This window comes from Phodopus roborovskii, unplaced genomic scaffold, assembly GCF_943737965.1.
Source record: "Phodopus roborovskii unplaced genomic scaffold, PHOROB, whole genome shotgun sequence".
NCBI classification, from domain to species: domain Eukaryota; kingdom Metazoa; phylum Chordata; class Mammalia; order Rodentia; family Cricetidae; genus Phodopus; species Phodopus roborovskii.
The window spans coordinates 17502920-17525685 of NW_026126469.1; the positions used below are offsets into that span (position 1 = coordinate 17502920).

The 22766-nt window shown below is 41.7% G+C and overlaps 2 protein-coding genes across 2 annotated transcripts; both read left to right on the forward strand.

The window, feature by feature from the left end:
• The first annotated feature begins 226 nt into the window (after positions 1-226).
• On the forward strand, positions 227-8509 carry Wdr53 (WD repeat domain 53). Its single transcript, XM_051191326.1, has 4 exons — positions 227-389; positions 1186-1194; positions 4244-4728; positions 7883-8509. The coding sequence occupies exons 1-4, from the start codon at positions 227-229 to the stop codon at positions 8477-8479; spliced, it is 1254 nt and encodes a 417-aa protein (XP_051047283.1). The 3' UTR covers positions 8480-8509.
• Positions 8510-21106: 12597 nt separating this feature from the next.
• Smco1 (single-pass membrane protein with coiled-coil domains 1) lies at positions 21107-22286 on the forward strand. Its single transcript, XM_051191616.1, has 2 exons — positions 21107-21408; positions 21785-22286. The coding sequence occupies exons 1-2, from the start codon at positions 21107-21109 to the stop codon at positions 22227-22229; spliced, it is 747 nt and encodes a 248-aa protein (XP_051047573.1). The 3' UTR covers positions 22230-22286.
• The last annotated feature ends 480 nt before the right edge of the window (positions 22287-22766 follow it).

Here is a 22766-nt window from a genome sequence, read left to right on the forward strand (position 1 = left end):
CAAGCCTCGCCTAGAGATCGGAGCAGCTCGCTCACCAGCCCTTTCAGCTCCAACCACCAGCGCCTCCACCGCTCCCGCCCCTGCCCGGGGGCGTCCGCCGCGTGCCCCGCCTCACTGAGGGCAGACGCGCGGGCCACTCGGGTCCCCGCCCCTCGCAGCCGCTCAGCGCGGGCGCCGGAACCACCCGCCTCGCCCGGCCTCCCCGCGACGCACACCGGGACCCGCCATGCGGGTTGAGGGCAAGAAGCAAGGGCGCACGCCCAGCTCGCTCACCGCGCCTCTCAGCCCGGAAGTGACTTCCGCGAAGGCGCCTCGCTCCCTAAGCTTGATGGGATTGGAGGCTGCGAGTGAGGTCATCGCTAAGCGCCGACCACGAACGGGAAGCCCAGGTATGAGGCTGTTGCTAGTGGGTTCGATCAACTCTCTAGTGTTTTTTCCCACTCTTTTTCGATCAATGGCCTTGAGTCGGCTCTTCTTGGTCTCTCTTCCTACGGAGTTTCCTGTTTCATGTGCTTCCTGCTCAATTTCCACCTTGTGCATGACACCGTTTTTGCTAGTCAATTAGTTCCTGCACCTTTACTTCTCTTGAACCCATTTTCTTTAGCTGTGGGCATTTGAGGACCTCTTGTCTTGGTCAGATTAGGTAAATTTATTTTGGTTTTTCGAGACAGGGTTCCTCTGAGTAGCCCTGGCTGTCCTGAACTAGCTCTGTAGACCAGGCTGGCCTCGAATTCAGAGATCCGTCTACTTCTGCCTCCCGAGTGATAGGATTAAAGGCTTGCGACACCACCGCCCGACTCCATTTTTTTGTTTTTGTTTTGTTTTGTTTTTTGTTACTGTGGGCAATTGGCAGAGTCTTTTCCTGTACAGGACCATAGGGCATCTGTCCCAGTACTCCATTCTAAAAGTAAGGTGACAAAATTTGAACAACCCTCGTAAATACGCAGCCCAAAACAAGTTCAGATAATCTCAAAGTGTCATTTGAAAACTAAGCGTCACAATCTTTTTGAACAAAATGTAGTGCGCTCAGATTCATCTCAGTAAAAATATAAGGAAATGTGTTCTCTGTGTGTGTGTGTGTGTGTGTTGTGTTTTGTTTTTAGTTTGTCGAACAATCCCAAGAGGAATAATAAAGGGAAGACATAAATGGTCTCCAGGGAGGAAAATAAATACTGTATTATTTAGTCATATTACGTTTCCAAAATTTAAAGAACACTTTAAAAAAAGAAGAAGAAGAATAGAGGGAGGGAGTGATGGCTGAGCGGTTAAGAGCGCTTGCTGCCCTTGCAGAAGACCAGGGTTCATTCCCAGCGCCCATATGGAGGCTCAAGGCTGCCTATAACTTCAGTTTGAATTGAGCCAAGCCTTCTTCTGGTTTCATGCATGTCTGAGGTGTATATGCCATAAACATAAAGTAAAATAAAGAAGTAGTACAGTGTGAGCATGCATTATATAAGTCTTTTAATCTGGCTTTTATATAATTCTCAAGATAGCTCTATTAAGTGATTATTATAATAATAGAGCTCACAGACTTAGTCAACTCCAGTGTCATGCAATCTTTATGTCATAAGGAATCTTGACTGAGATCTGCCTATATGTAATGTGCTTCCTGTTTTTTAATAAAAACAAATGGACAGCAACTACCTCCCTACTCTGGTATATAATTACATGCCAATCCCTTCCTAAGAATCTCCTTCGACAAATTAAGTAACCCAAATTCTTGTCTGTTTTGTCAATGCTAATGCCACAGTCTTCTAATTATTTTTGTTGTTACTACTTTCTCCACATGAGGACTAACATCAGAAAACTCGTATCTATGAGGAAGTGTTGACCCACACTTAGTAATGGCCATCTCTCTCCTTGGTTCCTGAATATTGAACCAAATATTGTCCGGAGGCAGTTACATTTCCTTTAAATCTAGTAGATCTGAAAAGAAGGTAAAGAACTATGCATGGTGATTAGATTGAAAGGCATGGACACAGCACCATGCTACAAAGTGTCTATAGCTACTTGGGAGCCTCAGGTGAGAGATCACATGAGCGAGGAGTTTGGGACCAAACTGGGTAGGACAGAGTCAGGCAATTCTGCTTCTCCTTCTCTCCAAGGCTTATACACTTGAATAGCAGGAATTCATAAATAAAGTTGTGACTGACTGATGAAAAACATTGATAGTAGAGATTATTCATTTATCACATACTTGACCTTTATCTTGTCTTCCCCAAGACAAGTCTTTGAAGGATATAATGATATCATTCTGTTCTTCCCTCAACCCCCAGACAGAGTTTCTCTGTGTAGCCCTGGCTTTGCTAGAACTCATTCTAGACCAGGCTAGCCTCTAACTCAAGGATCCTGCACCTGCCTCCCAAGTGCTGGGATTAAAGGTATGTGCCACCATCACCTCGCTGTTGTCACTTTACCCCAGTTATTCAGATGACTTTAAGTAGCATATTATCATTCAACTACATCAGGCCTTTGTCACTCTCTTTCCTCCCTGCAAATCTTTTACCTACTTTTCATGACCCACACCTTGTCACCTATCCCCATGTCATTATGCATTCTACCCGCTCAGAACTGCCTCTTGTAGTGTCCTACCCTTTAATAAAATGTTCTTAACATAGCCTACTTTGTTCGTATGCACTCCCTGACTCATTAGGCGTTAAAGGAAATGATCTATTATCTAATTAAAGTGATCCATAATTGGATATGAGTACATTCTGTGCTTTACCCTTTAAGCAACTACATAGGAAAAGGCAAACATAGTGACTTGATAAACGAGTGAGAGAATGTTGACATTAACATATTTCTACCAGGTTGTCAGTCCAAGTGTAGAAAATCAAGAACAGTAGCTTGCAAACATCTCATTTCTAGATTGTTTTGACTTCGCTCTTATTTAAGTAAATTTTCCTCATAGTCATTATGCCATAGCCTTCTGAGTGTTTGACCCTTTTTTTTTTTCCCCTAGAGGGTCTCTATTTGTAGCCTATAGTGGCCCAGAATTCAAAATCTTCTTGCCTTAGTCTCTCAGGTGCTAGGATTACAGGTGTGTGCCCGCCATTCCTGGATTATTTAACACTTTTGATAATGGTCTCTGGGTATGTTTTATAGACCAAGTAAACAAATGATTTTGAAGGCTCTAGTTGGATCAGTGATAAATGCTTGGTAAATGTTGATGGGCTACAGTAAAAAAAAAAAAAAAAAAAAAAAAAAAAAGCCTCCCTGGATATTTATTCTAACAAAATTTTTTAGATGTATTTATTGGATGTGTATGAGTAGATACTCATAGATATGCATGTCTTCTTGTGTACCATGCCATGTGCATCCTTGGTACCCTCAGAGGTTCAAAGAAAGCACTGGATTTCCTGGGATTGGAGTTATTCTGGTTGTGAGCCAGGGTGCTGGTAACCAAAGACAGTCCTCTGCAAAAACAACAAATCAAAGTTCTCTTAACAACCAAGCCACCCCTGTGGCCCCAAATGAATATACACGTTTTTGAGGCTTTCCTACTTTTTATTTAATAGTCTCATTAATAGTTCTTTATTTTTCTGATTATGTAAGTGATCAATAAATATTCATGTGATTAAGAATTTGGAAATTTAATGTCATTACCCCCTACCCCCAGTGCTTTAAATTAGATCTTATGGGATTGATAAAAAATGGTCAGAGCTGCATTGTTGTCTATAATAGCCCTTTTAACTACAAAATCTACTTATTAACTAACTTTGCATGCTTTGGCGTAGAAATTAGTCAAAAGCACCTTTAAAACTGAGTTAATCTCTTGCAAAACACAAACAAGAAAGGGTAAGATTAGGAAACCTGCAAACACTTACACCTGCCAGTCAGCATGTATTTGGGTTCCTGTGGATAGATGTATACTGAAGAAGCAGAAATACTAGACACAGTTTATGTTTAGGTCTTTGTAGATTTGGTCTTTAGATGTCTTTTGAGAGGAGAGGGAAAGGGGATAATTGAGTTTTTAAGCTACCTTTAAAAACTGTTGAGTCAGGTAGTGGTGCACACCCTTAGTCCCAGCACTCAGGAGGCAGAGGCAGGCAGGTCTCTCTGTGTGAGTTCGAGGCCAACCTGGTCTACAAAGGCTACCCAGAAAAACCCTGTCTCAAAAAAAAAACAAAAAGAAAAAAGGGGGGGGGGACTGTTGAAATGTTGTTTCTTATATTCATCTCATAGCAACAAGTTCTTGTATAAAATCTGACACAGGGTTTTTTCCCCCTTCACAGTTTTGCAGCCATCATGGCAGTCAAGTGGACTGGTGGACATTCTTCTTCTATCCTCTGCCTGAATGCAAGTAAAGAAGGGCTTGTGGCTTCAGGAGCAGAGGGTGGAGATCTTGTGGCTTGGGGTGAAGATGGTACTCCATTAGGACACGTGCAGTTGGAAGGGGCTGATGATGTTACCAGCGTCTTGTTTTCTCCCTCCTGCCCCACCAAGCTCTATGCCTCCCATGGAGAAACCATCAGTGTACTAGACATCAGGTCTCTTAAAGAGCCCCTGGACCATTTTCATGTGAATGATGAAGAAATCAATTGTCTTTCGCTAAATGAAACTGAAAGTCTGCTGGCTTCTGCTGATGATTCTGGGGCAATCAAAATCCTGGACTTAGAAAAGAAGAAAGTTACCAGATCCCTGAAGAGACATTCTAACATCTGTTCCTCTGTAGCTTTTCGACCGCAGAGGCCTCAGAGCCTGGTGTCATGTGGCCTGGATATGCAGGTGATGTTTTTGCAAAGAGCCCTAGGGTAATTTCTGAGCAGGATTTGCCAACAAAATCAAGTATGTGTTTTGTTGGTTTCCTTGGCAGTTCTTGGAATTGAACTCAGGACTGTACATGGTAAACATGTACTCTTACCACTGAGCTGTATCCCAGCTGCTAAAATCAAATTATCGAATAAGTGTTTTCTATTCTCTCCTAACATATCTTTTTTTTTTTTTTTTTCTTTGTTTTTGGTTTTTTGAAACAGGGTTTCTCTGTGTAACATCCCTGGCTGTCCTGGTACTAGAAGCTCTGTAGACCAGGCTGGCCTCAAACTCACAGAGATCCGCCTGCCTCTGCCTCCCCAGTGCTGGGATTAAAGCTACTCGCTACCATGGTCAACTTCTAGAAACTCTTATATGGTTTAAGTGTGGAGGGGTGGGGGCAGGTAGAAGGTCTCTTCTTACTTTAAATCTGAGACATGTTGCTAGAAATGTGTGCGTGAACAGAATCGGAGCAGTGTGTGCAGTGCTTTGGAAGTGACATCACAAATTAACCTGAATTCAGAGACCACTACAAAAGAGCTGGGGGGTATGAAGCACACTGTATAGGGAAAGCTGGTGGGGTTTAATGTTTTGTTCTCACAGGAGCAGATCTTGGATTAATATGAGAGTTTTTAGATAGCTTGAACTTTCTCATAGCAACTGCCCTTCCTCCTGAAGAGGAAAATCTCATCACTAAGGTTGAGTGCTTAGGACTTTCGAGTGCTTTGCACATAATTAGTCATTTCTATTCTTGCCCTCCTAATTATTGTTCCTTTTAAAGATAATTTCATTTTATGTGTGTGGATTTTTTGCCTGCGTGTATGTTTGTGTACTGCTTATGTGCCTGGTATCTGCGCAGGCCAGAACTAGGCATTGTATACCCTGAAGCTACAGTTACAGACAGTTGTGAGTTACCACATGGATGCTGAGATTTGAACCACAGTCCTCTTGAGGACCAGTTTGCTTAACTGCTAAGCCATATCTCTACCCCCACGTTGTTCCTTTTTAAAACTTATTATTGTTAATGAACCACCTAAGTAGAAACAAAATTAATTCTCTGCCCCCAAAATCCATGCTTTGTCTCTACTATAAGAGGTATTTAAAGTCTCATCTATGCTTGAAGTGGTGGTATACATCTTTAATCTCAGTTCCAGGGAGCCAGAAGCAGGCAGATCTCTGTGAATTTAAGGCCAGACAGAGCTATGTAATAGAGAAATACTGTCTCAAAAATAACTACATGCAACAACAGCAAATCAATATTGCCAGGCAGTGGTAGCACATATTTTTAAGCCTAGCTCTCTCAGGAGGCAGAGGCAGGTGGGTCTCTGAGTTTGAGGCCAGCCTAGTCTACAGAGCTAGTTCCAGGACAGCCAAAACTACACAGAGAAAACCTTTCTCAAAAAACTGAAGAGGTGAAAAAGCCGTATCATCCATAAGGTTGGAGGGCATGGCAGTGAAATCAGCAGATGTCCAATGTGCAGAGACACTCCCCAAATAACAAAGAACTCCCCCTGAAAATATTTGTAGTGCCTCTGTTCTATTCAGAATCATTCAATACAGAATTATTCTCAGTGTTTTTACTTTTCAAGATAGGGTTTCTCTGTGTAGCCCCGGCTGTCCTGGAACTCACTATGTAGCCAGCCTGGCCTCCAACTCAGAGATTCACTTGCCTCTGCCTCCAAGCACTGGGATTAAAGGCCTATGCTACCACCAGGATACTTCTATATTTATAGGATACAGTTTTCCCTACAGCCCATAACTAGGCCTTGGACAAACCCTTCCTAAGGACCTTCCTTTGATTTTCAAGAAGCATCTGTATAGCCAGGTAGCTGTTAGTTATAAATTATCAGATATAGTGTGTTTTGGCTAGTCTTTCTTTGATCCTTTGGTTTTCATCGCTGGTTCATTAGTCATTAGGTGTCAGTTATATATGCAGAAGTGACAGGTACTCCTTAGGTTATATTGGAACGGATGGGCTGAAGAGAAGCTCAGTGGTAAGAGTTCACCCTGATCTTGCAGAGGACCTGAGTTGGCTCCCCAGCACCCATGTCAGGTGCCTCACAGCTGTCTGTATTTCCAGCTACAGAGGATCTAATGCCCGCTTCTAGATTTTGGGACACTGGTATTCACACGTACACATGCACATTCACACACACAAATAAAAGTAAAATAAATCTTTCTGGGCTGGACATGTTGTATATGCCATCTGAGCTTTTAAAGGTAGAGGCAGACAGATCTCTATGAGTTCAAGGCCAGACTGCTCTATGTAGTGAGAACTTGTCTCAAAACAAACAAAAACAACAACAACAAAAAAATGGACATCAAAAATTTGACATTTTGAGCCAGGCAAAGTTGGTGCATGCCTTTAATCCAAGCACTTGGGAACCAGAGGCAAGAGGATCTCTGTGAGTTTGAAGCCAGAGTGAGTTCCAGGATAGCAAGAGTCTGAGCTAGGCATGGTGATGCATGATCCTTGCTCTGGACAAACAAGCAGAAGGGTCACCGTGAGTTCAAAGCCAGATTGTTCTATATAGTGGCACCTGGTTTGAAACACCAAGAATTTGTTTGGCAAATCAAATAGGAAATATACAAAAGAGGGTTTTGTTCTTATTTTGTTTATTTTTTGAGACAAGGTTTCACTGGATAGGGTTGGCTGGTCTGAAATTGGCTATGTAGACCAAGCTGATCTTGAACTCATAGAACCCCATGTGCCTCTGCCTCTTGAGTGCTGGGGTTAAAGGGATGTGCCACCATGCTGGCTGGCTTGTTTATTTTTCTTTTCTTCCTTTTTTTTTAATTTGGAGAGTGATGCTGGGAGTTGTATCCAGGGTTTTGCAGGTGGCAAGTAAGTCCTTCTGCCACCAAGCTCTATCCTCAGCCCAGCAACTGTACTTCCATGGCATCGTGCCAATGGATGATTTTAGGATTTGGCCTTGTCAATCCTACCTCCACCTCTGTATTCTAGTTTTAGTTTAGGGTCAAGTAGCATTACCTAGCATGTTGTAGTAGCTTCTGCCCATTTAGAATGTTGTAGGAACTGTGTCATATTTTATTAGAAGCTCAGTAAGCACTGTAGTTGAGCAGCATGTCTAGAACACTGTGTGACTGTGTAACTTCACCTTGTTTAAAGGTGATGCTGTGGAGTCTCCAAAAAGCCCGACCCGTCTGGATTACGAATTTACAGGAGGATGAAACAGAAGAAATGGAAGGCCCCCAGTCCCCTGGTCAGCTCCTAAACCCCGCACTAGCCCACTCTGTCTCAGTGGCATCTTGTGGCAATGTTTTCAGCTGTGGTGCAGAGGATGGTAAGGTGCGCATCTTCAGAGTGATGGGAGTCAAATGTGAGCGAGAACTGGGATTTAAGGGTCACGCGTTGGGAGTATCTCAGGTCTGCTTTCTGCCGGAGTCCCATCTGCTGCTTACTGGAGGGAATGATGGGAAGATAAGGTTGTGGGATGTGAACAGTGAAATGGAAAAGAAACAGAAGAGTCCTGCAAAACACACCCACAGGAAGAAAACAAAAGGAGGGGCTTGCTCCAAGCAGCGGGGGAAGTCCGGTGCCACAGGAGCAGATGAGGAGGAACATGCAAAGGTTTTGCCAAAGCTCGATATTGAACACGGAGAAAAAGTGAACTGGCTCTTGAGTTCAAAAATAAAAGGACACCAAAGTATATTAGTGGCTGATCAGACGAGTTGTTTATCTGTGTATCCCTTAAATGAACTTTAGGACCAATAAAAAGCACTATAAGAACTCTGATGAACTCTGATTTTGTTTCCTCCTTGCTTATTAAGACAGCCTCACCTTTGTACCCCAGGCTAGTCTGGAACTTACCACATAACACAGGCTGACCTCCTGTCTCAGCCTCTGAATTCTGAAATTACAAACATGAGCCACCTCCCTGCTCTGCTGACAGAACCTTATTTTACTTTTTAGGTTAAAAAAATTAAGAGAAAAAACCCTTGTTTTAAACTATTTGTCATACGTAGAATTATGTCAGTTTGAACAAAAGAATATTGATTGGATAATATTTCATATAGTAAGTAACATTAGAGTTTGAGTAAAGAGATTCACTGAGTATTAACTCTCCACCAACTAGTCACTCTATTAATTGTGTGCCAGATAGTTTACACAGTATTTCATTTTTTCCCCATACGAAGTTTGGGGCTTTCACTTTATTTTTCTCTTATTCTGATTTCTTGTCATTTTCTATCAAAAATAATTTTTGTTAGGTTTTACAACTTAATACTTTCCTGTATTTTTCTTGTTTAAGATTATGATCTTAGGAGGCTGGAGAGATAGCCTAGAGGTTAAGAGCACTGGCTGCTCTTCCAGAGGTCCTGAGTTCCCAGTAACCACATGGTGGCTCACAACCATCTAAAATGAGATTTGATGCCCTCTTCTGGTATGCAGGCAGACAGAACACCATATGTAGCAAATAAATAAATCTTAAAAAATTATGATCTTAGAAATAATATTTCCTGGTAGATGCTTATAATCCTAGCATTCAGGAACTTGAGCTGACAACTTTGGTTCAGAGCTACTTAGTGAGATGCTGCCCCAAAGACAAAGTTAGAAGAGGAAAGGGAAGAAGGGGATGGAGACAGAAAGCTAGGAGCGGGAAGGAAGAGTAGGGTATTTTGGTTTGGTTGTTTTTGAGACAGGGTCTTTCTGGGTGTCCTGTTGTTCATTGTGTAGACCAGGCTGGCCCTGAGCTCACAAAGATCCTCCTGCCTCTGCGCCTCCCCACCACTAGTGTTGGGATTAAAGGGATGTTCCACCACACTCAGCCAGAAATACTTTTCTAATGTGCCTAGCTCTGGAGAAAGTTCATGAGTGAATCATTTCTCTACTGTGATACTATCTTGTCCAATGCAAAAGAACCTGCTCTAAAACCAGCTCCAGACACATGATTCAGCAGGTAAAACAACCTCAGTTCATGGTAAATTAATGCTGCCATTTAAATAGCTGTCATTTGGTGTGCATTCAATAATTTAGATTTGAATTCATAGTTGCTAAAGAACTATATGCATAAGGCACTTATATCTAATGTTAGGTTTGGACATATTTAAGCAGCTTTATGCACAATTTTAATATAGGAACTAGTGATAAACCCTAAACATCTAATATTTTACTTTTAAAAGAATGCAGTTGTTGGTCCAGATGTGATAGAGTACACCTTTAACCCCAGAACTCTGAAAACAGAGACAGCTGGGCTCTCTATAGGTTCTAGGCTACCCTAGCTTACACATTGAGTTCCAGGCCAGCTAGGGCTACATAGTGAGTTAGACCCTGTCTCAAAGTAATAACCATTGCAGTCCTCAGGCCCTCAAGGTAGCTAGCTCATCCGGTTGACTGCTTGCTGTGCATGCAAGCCTGCCAACCTGAATTCAACCCTCAGAGATTTAAAAAGAATGTAGTCTTGGTGACTGGGTACTCCCCAATGCCATGACTGCAGGTGGGGGAAGAATGGGCATAAGCAGTTATGACTAAGCCCTACCTAATCTGCCCCAACTGGTCCTGACCATTGCCATTGCCAGTCCTTAGCAGTATGTAGCTTCTGAAACTAGTCACAAGTCTTGCTTCCATGTGACAGAAGCCACCAGGCAGCAAGGATGGTTTGTAGTGTGTCACCAAGGGGCTAAGTAGACATTTCTTTCTCTCCTTGTTCCCCTTAAATATCTTACTATAAGGCTGGCTCCTTTGCCATTAACAGCTCATGCCTTTAATCACAGCACTCTAGGAACAGAGACGGGGATCTCTGTGAGATCCAAGCCAGCCTGGTTTACAAAGCAAGTTTCAGAACAGCCAGGGCTGTTACACAGAGACACCCTTTCTCCAAAAAACAAACAACAGAAAAAACATACTAGTTCTACGGCCACACCTTGTTCCATGCGCCCCCTTTTACACCTCTTTTCATATTTCCTGATGCTGTGAGTTAAACCTAGGAAGCTACCTAGGTTTAATAAATGCCCCACCACTGCCCTGCAACCAAGGCAACTCTATCAAAGAAAACATTTAATTGGTCGTTTGTTTACAGTATCAGAGGTTCAGTCTATTATTGTGGTTGGAAGAATGGCAGCAGGTATGCATAGCAGGCATGGTGCTGGAGAAGTAGCTGAGAGCTACATCGGGATAGGCAGGTAGAAAGACACTGGACTTGGCATGAGCTTTTGAAACATCAGAGCCTACCCTCAGTGATACACTTCCTCCAACAAGAACACACCCCCTTGCAAATAGTGCCACTCCTTTATGACCAAACATTCAAGTACATGAAACCCTATGGGGGCCATTCTTATTCAGACCACCACAAGTCATTTGCTTGGATTATCTTTTTCCAACCTTCTACCCTGATGTAATGTCTATCCTTGATGTTAAGGTGTGATTCTTGGACACAGCAGAAGGATAGATCCTGTTTTCAAATCCATTCTGTTAGTCTCTTCTTATTGAAGAATTCAAACCTTTGATATTGAGAGATATCAATGAGCAATGTTTCTTGATTCCAGTTATTTTGTCATTGTTGTGATGGTGGTGGTAGTGGTGGTGGTGGTGATGGTAGATGTGTGTTTCCCCTCTTTTGATTTGCTGGTCTGGGATTAGTTATTCCTTGTGTTTTCTTGAGTATGGTTAATCCTTGTATGTTGGAGTTTCCTTCTAGTGCCTTCTGTAGAATGGATTTGTACATGATATTGCTTATCATTTTATCATGGAATGTCTTATTTTCTCCATCCATTGTGACTGAAAGTTTTGCTAGGTATAGTAGTCTGGGCTGCCAGTTATGATCTTTTAGAGTTTGTAGAACATTGGTCCAGGGCCGTCTGTCTTTTAGAGTCTCCATTGAGAAGTCAGGTGATATTCTAATAGGTCTGGCCTTATATGTTGCTTTGTCTTTTCCCCCTTGCAGCTTTTTTGGGGGAAAGGGTGGGAGTGTGGTTTTCAAGACAGAGTTTCTTTGTATAGCCCTGGTTGTCTTAGAACTTTGTAGACTAGGCTTGCCTCCAACTCAAGATCAGCTTGCCTCTGCTTCCCAAGTGCTGGGATTAAAGGAGTGCACCACCACTGCCCAGTTTCTGTGTGCTTCTTGTACCTTGATAGGCATTCCCTTCTTTAGTTAGGGTAATATTCCTCTGTGATTTTGTGAAATTCTTTTCTGTGCCTTTGAGCACAGAAGGAGTTTCTTCACCTTCCTCTATTTTTTCCCCGAGATTTATTTATTTATATTTATACAGTGTTCTGCCTGCACACAGGTGGGGGCATTATATCTCATGATAGATGGCTATGAGCCACCATGTGGTTGCTGGGAATTAAACTCAGGACCTCTGGAAGAGGGGCCTGTGCTCTTAACCACTGAGCCACCTCTCCAGCCACTGGCTTCCTTTATTCTTAGATCATTAGATTTGGTCCTTTCATAGTTGAAAGGGCTCTGTACCCAATATTAAACCTCTCCACTGACACAGTAATCCAAATCAAGCTGAATTAAGAATTAAAAGTTCAGGTTTAATGACTAAATCGCTCCTGGATGACTTTTCTTCCCCCAGAGAGGAGCTGAAGAGAAGAGACTGACAAACCACATGGCAATTCTCTAGGGGGCAGCTTAAATACCCTGTAGGTGTGGTCTTGAGCATCTCCAGGGGAGGAGCCACTGGTTGGGGGAGGGGCCTGAGGTGGAGCTTCCACCTGAACAATAGTGTCCTAGATTTTCTGGATGTTTATGCCAGAAGCTTTTTAGGTTTAACATTTTCTTTGGCTCATGTGTCCATTTCTTTATGTCTTCAATGTCTGAATTCTCTTTCGCATCTCTTGTATTCTGTTGGTGAGGCTTGCCTCTGAGGTTCCTGTTTAAGTTCCTAACTTTTTCATTTCCAGATTTCCCTCTGTTTAGGTTTTCTTTCTTTTTTATTTATTTTATGTGCATTTGGGTTTTGCTAGCATGTATGTCTGTGTGAGGGTGTCAGATCCTTTGTAACTAGAGTTATAGACAGTTGTGAGCTGCCATGTGGGTGCTGGGAATTGAACCCAAGTCCTCTGGAAGAGCAGACAGTATTCTTAACCATTGAACCATTTTTCTAGCCCCTATTTGGGTTTTCTCTATTAATTCTGTTTCTACTTTCAGTTTCCACTCTTCACTCACTTCCTTCCACTGTTCGTTTTTTTCCATAGATTTCTTTAAGGGATTAGTTTATTTCCTTTTTAAGGATCTCTCTCATATTGATAAAGGTTATTAAAGTCTTTGTTAAGTATTGGATGCCCAGTTGCTGGGTTCCTCCACCCGTGCAATAAGTCAAATCAAACCGAATAAATCCAAATTTAATAAACATGGCAATGCAAGGCAGAGAGAGCACTCCTGGGTGACCCTCAGGAAGGCAGAGGACAGAACAGGAGGGTACATGTGGCAGATCTAGGCCAGGTCTTAAATAGCCAATAGGTGTGGTCCTGGGCATCTCCAGGGGAGGAGCCACCTATGGCAGGCCTTCAGGAATGAAGCAAGGTTTAGGGAGAGAGAGATGGGGGACAGGAATTGAGGTGGAGATCCCACCAGAACAGCGTTGTGCTTCAGCTGTGTTGCAATACTCAGAGAATACTGTGGTCGGGTTGCCAGGTTTTAGCACAGACATATTGTCCTGGCTGTTGTTTTGTTTTTATACTGGTATCTAGGCATGTGGGTTTGGGAAGATTGTCTTGTCTTTGTGGGATGGGTGTTTTGTTTCTTAGTGTCTGTTGCCCTCCCTGGTTCTTAGGAGACTGTGGTGACTATGTATTACCTGGTAGGAAATTCTTCTGGGGTCCTGGTAGGTATGGCAAGGGGGGCAGAGTGTTCTAGGTAAAAAAAAAAAAAAAATAGTGGCAGCTGACCCTTAGGGATGTGGGCAGGCTGAGGGGGTCCACAGGAGGGAGGGAAACAGGCTGTTCCAGCGGCATCTGCTTAGTCCCCTGGGAATGGGGACAGAGTGAAAAGGCCACACCTGGTAGTCTGCCACAGAACTCATGGGACTGTGACATTGGATATGGAGAAGAGTGGGGACAGTGAAGATGTGGAGCTCCTAGCTAACCTGCTTTGCTGGCCTACTTCTTCTCTGGCAGTCGTAGCTGGCTGGTTCCCAGGGAATGCCATCTGAAGTTGGGGGCTGGGATAAAGCAAAAATCTGGGTTAAAAGCATGAGTCTTACTATCTCAAAGATCCAGATTAGAAGTGGATCGACCTACCTCAAATTAAGCAAAATTCCCTCACAGGTATGCCGGCCATTTTTGGATTTCAGTGAATTCCAGTCAAGTTGATAAGAATCAAAGTTTCAGGTAGGTTTATTGCCCTTGTTCAGTTGTGTCATTAGGGGGCTGGAGAGATGGCTCAGGGGTTAAGAGCACTGGCTGCTCTTCCAGCAGACCCTGGCTTGAGTCCCATCACCCATATGGCTGCTAACAACCATCTGTTAACTCCAGTTTCAAGGGGATTCTACTCTCTTCAGACCTCCATGGCCACTGCATGCATACGGTACACAAACACACAAGCATCCAAAACACATGTACACATAAAATAGATAAACCACAAATTTTAAAAATAAAATTGTGTTGTGATTATTAGTAGTATTTTACTATTAAGGCTTTAGAGATTCATATATATTTTAGACTATTTCCTTTGCTGTCTGGAAGCATTTTCGCTTTGTTATTCCCATGCCTCCCTGCTAGCATATTCTCTGGGGAGAAGGATTTTTACCTTCTCATCATACATAAGTATTATGAAAGACTTTAGTTTGCAGAGCAAAGTTGTAGGAAGGAGAATAGTTCTTACAAGCAGAATATAGAAAAATCACAAAGAATAAACGTTGACATGAGTGGAAAGATCAGGAATTATAAGAACAAGAAAGGTTACTATGGTGATGGGGCTAGTGGTTATATGCTAGGCTGATCTTGTTAAATAGGGCTAGTTACTGAATCATCAAACCTTTGTGGAATAACTGAAGGCTCTAAATGTACAGCCAAGAGAAAGCCAGAGTATGAAAGAAGTTTCTCACAGGTCTTGGCCCACAACAAGGAAATAGGCCCCCAACTCTGAAACACATGATTCCAGATGAACAGCCCTGTCTGGGTCATACCTGGCCAACAGACAGTCTGGGGTCTTTCCAAGTCATTCTGTGGTTTTTCCTTTGAAAAAGAACAGGTCATACCTGGGTGATCTCTCAAACATGAGATCATACTTTGTAATCAGTCACCTTGTGCCCCATGCATGTATGCTGATTGCAGTCTTTCTCTATAAAAAGGAGCCTGAACCCTTTGGGGGGTGTGCAGCTTTCCCCGAGATTGCTGTCACCCGAGTGCACTCATTCAATAAACACCTCTTGCTTGTTGCATCTCCTGTTTTTGGTGTTTGTGTTGCGGGGCTCTCCCATTGGCCCATCAGGACCCCAGAATTAGGGTCTTACATTATCCATTTTATTAACATTTATGATGTTCAATAAGTATTGATGAAAACGAATTATTCAGTGAGTGAACAAACGTAACTTAGTTCTTATAAGCTTATATGTTTTCTTAAGCTCACATGAATCTTTTGATCAAAATGCACCTTCATGAGCTAAACTTGGTGCACACCTTTAGTCCTAGCACTTGGGAGGCTATGGTAAAGAGGATTATGAGGTAGAGACAGGGCTTGGCTAGGTAGCTATAGCAAGCCCCTGTCTCAAAAAAAAAAAAAAAAAAAAAAAAAAAAGGAAGAAGAAAAAGAAAGAAAAGAAACAAACATCTACTTTTGTTCATACAAAGTCTCCAGTCTATAGTATACTTCACCCCCCACACACACACACCATAGTCAAGGGATAACACTTTCCCTTAAGGATAAGACCCACCTTTAGTGTGAGTATTTTCCTAATGACACAGCACTTCCTCTTTGATTTTTGGAATCTGTACCTGTTTACTGCATTTTTTTTCCCAGTTGCTCAAGACAGGGTTTCTCTGTATTGCTTTGGAATCTTTCCTGGCACTAGCTCTGTAGACCAGGTTGGCCTTGAACTCACAGAGATCTGTCTGCCTTTGCCTCCTGAGTGCTTGGATTAAAGGCATGTGCCACCAACACCTGGCACATTTTTTAAATAATAACAACAGGTATCTTATTTTTGTTTTGAGGAAGGGTTCCAGAATGTGGCCCAGTTTGGCCTTGAGGTCATAGGCTGGGAAGATCTTCCTGTGTTAGTCTCCTGGAAGGGTACTATAGCCTCAAACCACTGTACCACAGAGAAATCCTCTTTCACATGTATTTTTCTATCAATTCTGCATTTTATACTACAAGAAGCCCTCAATAATACCCAGTAATTTCTACCGTTGGTTAGATTTTTAATTTTAAAATCATCATTATTATCATAAAGATGTAAGGCACTCTTTAAAAATGGATTTAGATTGTAATTTAGTTTTTAAAAAGCTATTAAAATATGAAACCTGGGACTGGAGAGATGGCTCACATTTGAGCTCTTGTTAGCTGGGCATAGTGGCACACATCCTTTCTCTATCCCTGTTTGGATTTCCCAACTGGCTAAATCCTTCCTGTCCTTTGGCCAAAACAGCTTTATTCATCAACCAATAAGAGAAATATATATTCACAGCATACAGAATGACATCCCCACCAGGAATGGTCACCCTCTTCTGGCACATAATGGACAGACTTATGTGCGCACAAAACACTCATATACAGCAAATGCTTTTTTTAAATGAAAACATCTGTAGGCAGAAGTCTCTGTCCTGCCAGCTATTCCCAAATAAACACACAGAAGCTTAACATTAATTATAAATGCTCAACAGTTAGTTCGGGCTTGTTATTAGTTAACTTTTACCAGTTAAATTAACCCATTTCTATTTGTCTATGTATTGCCATGTGACTCGTGGCTTTACTTGTCCTCCAGCATGTCTTGTCCCCTCTGTTGGTGTCTCTCTTACTCTGCCCTTTTCCATCCCAGCATCCTTAGTTTGGCTGTCCAGCCTATACTTTTTGTCTGATTACCAGCCAATCAACTTTTTATTAACAATGAGAGCAACACATTTACACAGTATACAGTATTATTCCACAGCATCTCCATCAAATTTAATTGTAGAGATACATATATGTTTGTGTGTCCCTGTAAGTTTTCCATTGTAAAGAGTTGTATTTGTGTGTGGTTGCTTGTTGCTCTATAATGGCTCGGTCTGTTTTCAAAGGCAAATGTCATAGTGCACTTCAGGACACCTGTGTTCACACCATTGGTTCTTTGAAACTATATTTGGATGTCCAAGCTATTAAAAGCTTCATGCACTTAGTGACCTTCCAGGCAGAGTCTAGATTGGATGTTCCCATTGCTGCTGCCTGTTGCTGAGTGAAAACCAGCAGAAAATCCAGGATCTCGACCTCTATAGGGTTTTCATCTTGCTTTGTTTTATTTCCTTTCCTTTTCCTAAAGAAGATGAACCATGAAACCACAACCCTGATATCCTTGAAGGAAGCAATGAAAAGGTGGCTCAGGGTAACAGGGAGGGAATAAGCCAGGGTCTGCTATTCTCAGAAGAAGGGGAGTGAAGAATGAAGAATAGAAATAAGCAAAGAATAGGAGACATGATAATTAGAACTGTGTTTGCTAAAGTGGTTTGAGTCTTGCAGATTCAAAAAATATGTAAACTAATAATAAAGAAAAATGTGGGGTGGGGCTTGTGATTTAGCTCAGTAACAGAATGTTTGTGTAGTTGAAAGGCCCTGGTTTTTAAATCCCCTACATCTGCATGTGCATGCATGTGCATACACACACACACACACACACACAGAATCAAGAAAAAAAATCTGCTTTGCTATGCTATAATTCCATGCAATTCATGCTAGATTTGCAGAAATAAGTAAACTATATGACTGTTTCCCTCAAGGAGCTCATAGCCTATTATTATAGAAATAGTAAAATTGTTTTTTAAAGTATAGTTTAATACAAGTGACCTTATACTGATGAAGACTGAAGGAACATGAAGGAGGGATCAATCCATTTTGCCTAAGAAAATGGTTGTTCACAAAGGGATACTTTAGCTGGATCATAGCATCTGAGCGAGTTTATGAGGAAATAAATATGGGGAGGAATTTTATATTGAGGAAACTACATTTTGGCTTCATTAAAGATTGGAATTACAGATTAGCATTTAGAATGTGTGGGAAGACTCACAAAGACCTTATGCTTACTTGAGGAGATTCAATTTGTCTATAAAGGGCATAAAAGATACATTTTTTAGCTAAGTTAAATAATCACAATAGGGCTGGAGTGATGCTTCAGTCGTTAAGAGCACTGGCTGCTCTTCCAGAGGTCCTGAGTTCAATTCCCAGCAACGACATGGTGGCTCACAACCATCTATAGTGGGGTCTGATACCCTTTTCTGGCATAAAGATGTAGATGCAGATAGAGCACTCGTATGGATGGAATAAATAAATCTAAAAAATAATCACAACAGTATTTTAGAGAAGTGTGAAATATGAAGACTGGAGCAAGGACTTAGTAAGATTACTGTAGTCCTAAGACCAGGTGAAAGATGATGGACTGGTTTACTGGGTATGGCAAGTAGGACTAGCTTAAGAGCTATCAGTTGTGGGGGAGGGCTTGAGAACTATTCTTAGATTTCTAATTCACACAACTGAATAAACTGTAAAGCTGATAACAGTGCTAGGGAATTGTGGTAGGACATTACACTCAGATTACATTTTTTAATTAAAAAATTCTCTTTTGACTTATTTATCTAATGTGTTCCCCATGTGTGCCTGGTGCCCTCTGAGGTCAGGAGAGAGCATTGAATTCCCTACAGCTGGAGCTTTGAGCCATCATGTGGGGGCTGGAAGTTGAACCCAGGTCTTCTATAAGAACAAGTACACTTATATACTAAGCCATTTTCTCAGCCCATTTTTTGTATGTTTTTAAAGATGGGTTTGTGTATGTGTGTGTGTGTAGCCCTAGGTGTCCTGGAACTTGCTCTGTAGACCAGGCTGGCTGAAAACTCAGAGATCTGCCTGCTTCTGTCTCCTGAGTGCTGGGATTAAAGCATGCCCATCATCACCTGCCCCCCAAATATAGATACAGAAAGAGGGAGGGGGTGTCCATGCCACAGACATCCATATGGAAGTCAGAGGAAAACTGGAAGGAGTTGGTTTTCTCCTTCCATCATGTGGGACTAAGGGATTGAGTCAGGTCACCAGACCAGCAGCAAACACCTCACCTGTTGGGCTGTCTGTATATTCTTTTAAAACATTTGTTAGAGTGGCTGAATGTCTTTTGGCTGGGTATTCCAAAGAACTGCAATTATAAACTGTTATCATAAGCTAGGGTTCATCTCCAGAGTTAAAGGTAAAGGTAAAGGTAAAGCTGGGCAGTGGTGGTGCATGCCTTTAGTCCCAGTACTCAGGAGGCAGAGGCAGGTGGATCTCTATGAGTTCAAGACCAACCTAGTCTACAGAGTGAGCTCCAGGACAGGCTCCAAAGCTACACAGAGAAATCCTACCTCAAAAAAACAAGACAACAAAAAGCAAATTGTAAAAGTTAAGTCAGTTGGCATAATTTTGACTTGAAAACAGAGGTTGCTGCATATAAGCCTCGCAGGCTTCATACTCCTATAAAATACACATTTCATACCAACTTTTATCTAGCTGCAAATTGGAACCAAAACCAAGAGAAAATTTCTCTATTGTAATTTCTGAATATAGAGGAGTGTAGTTGGTTGGTTTTTTGTTTGTTTGTTTTACTCTCTTGTTTTTTGGGACCACCACCGAGCTCCCAAATTAATCACACAGAGTCTTATTCTCTCTTATGAATGCCCAGTTGTTTCTTGCCAACTTTTCTTAAATTATCCCATCTACCTTTTGCCTCTGGACTTTGTCTTTCTCCATTTCTGTATACCTTTCTTTCCTTCTTACTCTGTGGCTTCCTTTGTAGCTGGGTGGATGCCCCTGGAGTTCTTGTCTCTTCCTCTTCTCATTCTTGATCTTTCTTCCTAGATTTCTCCTCCCATTTATCCTCTCTGCCTGCCAACTCCCCGTTTCTCTCTCCTGCCTTGCTATTGGTTGTTCAGCTCCTGATTAAACCAATCAGATGTTTCAGGCAGACAAAGTAACACAGCTTCATGGAGTTAAACAAACGCAACATAAAAGAATGCAACACATCTCTGCACCATTAAACCCATGTTCCACAGCACAAACAAATGTAACACATCTTAAAATAATAGTAGTCTACAAGAGAGTTCATAATGTTAAGTATAGGGCAGTTGAATGTGATATCTTTATCTAGGGAGAAATGCACATAACAGATGAAAGTATAAGTCTAAGAGAAAAGTGGTACCTGAAGTTCAGTTACTACTGGGAGATCAAGAGAAGATGGTCAAGGGCAGCCACAAAGTGTTCAGGTCACTGGAGAGGTTCCTTCATTAAAGAGAATGTGGTGCCTTCAGGCCAGTGAGTTGTGCCACTCCAGCTCTTTGTCTCCTGCCATGGTGCCCTCTGGTGACCAGGGATCCTCAGAGCTACTTCTGAGTGACAGCTCAGCAGTTCACTCTCATCTCAGGTGTCAGTTGTATGACCTGGACATAGGTTACTACTTCTTTATGAGACCTCTGATAGCTATTGGGAGACAGGGATAATATATCTAAGGAATGGCCACTGATCTCCTATGTAGAATTTGCACTTTATGCAAATAAAACTAAAACAAAAGAATTGTTGGGTGATAGAGGCAAGAGGCAAGGATTCCCTAGAGTGGATTCCAGAAGATAGTGGAGAGCTGGACATAGTGGTAGAACTCTTACTTAGAAAGCATGAGGCCCTAGGTTTAATCCCAGCACCTCTCACCTCTCTCTCTCTCTCTCTCTCTCTCTCTCTCTCTCTCTCTCTTACACACACACACACACACACACACACACACACACACACACACACAACGGAATTTGAAGTAAAAATGAACTTGCAAAGTCAGCATGGTGAAGAAAGTCACTTTATTATGTTCACTGGTTCTAGAACTACTCATTTAAGAGACTTAGTCTTTTTCAAACTTAATTACCTATCAAATGGAAAAATCAGAACTTGTACAGCTCTAAAAAATAAACTTTCCCTCACTAAACAGTACAAATAGGGCTGGTGACATGGCTGAACTGGTTAAAGACACTTGCCGCCTTATCACCTGAGTTCAAACCCCAAAACCCACATAGTGGAAGGCAAAAACAACTCATACAAGTTGCCCTTTGGCTTCCACATGTGCTCCCAACTCCTCCCTTAAAAAGAAACTAATAGCTTCACTTCTTATAGTCATGAGAAGTAATGCTTGTCGATAATCTGTGAAGTATAAAATATTGCACCAGGGAACAAGTAATTAGATGATTCAGAAGCCTGTCAATATGAAGAGCAAGGTCAGCAGAGGGCATGGCAAATGGGAACCTGTTCACATTTTAACTAAGTACCTACCTAAATTTGATAGGTACTTTTATAATCTATTAGAGTCTCAGGTTTACCCTGGCCTGAACTTACCATTGATTCTTCAATCCTGTAGAGTGGACAACAAGCTCCAAGCTCTAGAAATACAGTTCAAAGAACTAGACATCACCAAGGATAAGCTGGCACAGCAATTTGAACAACACAGCAAGACTTTGGCAAGCCAAGCGGCCCAAGATGAAATATGGACAGCAGTTCTGGCCCTCGGGTGAGCAGTGGTTGAGGATTTGTGACTTTTGTGGCTTTGTAAGAGATTCCAGTGGCCATTCCAAAACTGAGTGCAGTATGTCCCAAAGGTATTACTTATGTCTGGGGTCCTTCGTTCAGAAAAGGTTTTTATGCCAGGTGTCACAGTAATCCCCCTTCTGAGTCTCTTACCTGATGGTCTTATTGACATGAATGATTAACAGAATTCCCTCAGCATGGGATAATCATCCAATGGGTGGCCTGAGAACTCAGTTATAAGTTTGGTACAGGCCATACTTTTAAAATTCACAGCTGGTTTCCTCATGGGTTTACATTGAGCCAATCTAATCAAATGTAAGTTAATATTCCATTTAAGGAGCTTTCCACATTTTTCATAGGTTTACCTCAATGGAACTGAATATTTTATACAGCTATGTCATTGAAGTTCTTATTTGCTTGCATATTCAAGTGCTTCAGAAACTTCCAGAAATGGTGAGAAATCTTCCGACCTTAGCTTCTGTCCTTAGACGAAAAGTCAAGAACAAACATGTTAAAATTGTGTGGGAGTCTGTCCTGGAGGAGTATGGGCTGCAAGAGAGAGATGTCACAGCACTCTGTACCTTCTTCATTGCACATGGTAACAAAGCAGAACACTATGCTGCCAATGTAAGACAGATGTACATCAAAGATGTTACGTTCATGATCACCAACATGGTAAAGAACAAGGCTCTGCAGGATGGTTTGCTTCGGGCTGTTCAGGTCATTGAGAAGGGGAAAGTGGTGAGGACTATTGAAAACCAAAGGGCATCCCTAAAAGAGTTGATTCCATCAACCAAAAATTAACCTGTTACCCTATGACTCAGCAATTTCCATTTCAGTAATTTGTATTGCAAAAACAAATAAACAAAAAAGAATAATTGGTGTAGGTTTTATTGTATAGCAAAAGTGGGAGGAGCATTAGAAAAATTATGACAAATTGATACAACGAATATTTTCTGTGTAGCCATATTTAAAAAATAGGCAAAAATTTATAATGAAATAGAGTCTGGGGGTGTAACCCAGAGTACATGCTTTGTATGCTTCAGGTCCTGGTTCAATCCCTAATACAACAAACATAAATAATAAAATAAATTTATATGGAATCATCACTCAGGTTTGGTGTAGTTTTGTTGAAATATTTATCTAATGTTAAGTATAAAAGGGGCAAACCAACTATGTATACATATCTATAATATTTTTAAAAGATATTATGCATTAGTTTAGATGTCTACACTTCTCCAGTGATACTTAAGTAATATTGGTTTAGGTGTGGCTAAGAGGCTAACAGCCAAAGGGGAAGAAATTCTTTTCACTGGATAGTGGAACTTGTCCTCTAGGCAT

What these genes read in the sequence shown, in the direction of transcription:
- Wdr53 (XM_051191326.1), top strand. Translation starts at nt 227, where the DNA reads ATGCGGGTTGAGGGCAAGAAGCAAGGGCGCACGCCCAGCTCGCTCACC. An exon ending in CATGTGGCCTGGATATGCAG is followed by an intron (nt 4,729 to 7,882) that starts GTGATGTTTTTG and finishes CCTTGTTTAAAG; the next exon opens with GTGATGCTGTGGAGTCTCCA.
- Smco1 (XM_051191616.1), top strand. Translation starts at nt 21,107, where the DNA reads ATGAAGAGCAAGGTCAGCAGAGGGCATGGCAAATGGGAACCTGTTCAC. An exon ending in ACAGCAGTTCTGGCCCTCGG is followed by an intron (nt 21,409 to 21,784) that starts GTGAGCAGTGGT and finishes CATTTTTCATAG; the next exon opens with GTTTACCTCAATGGAACTGA.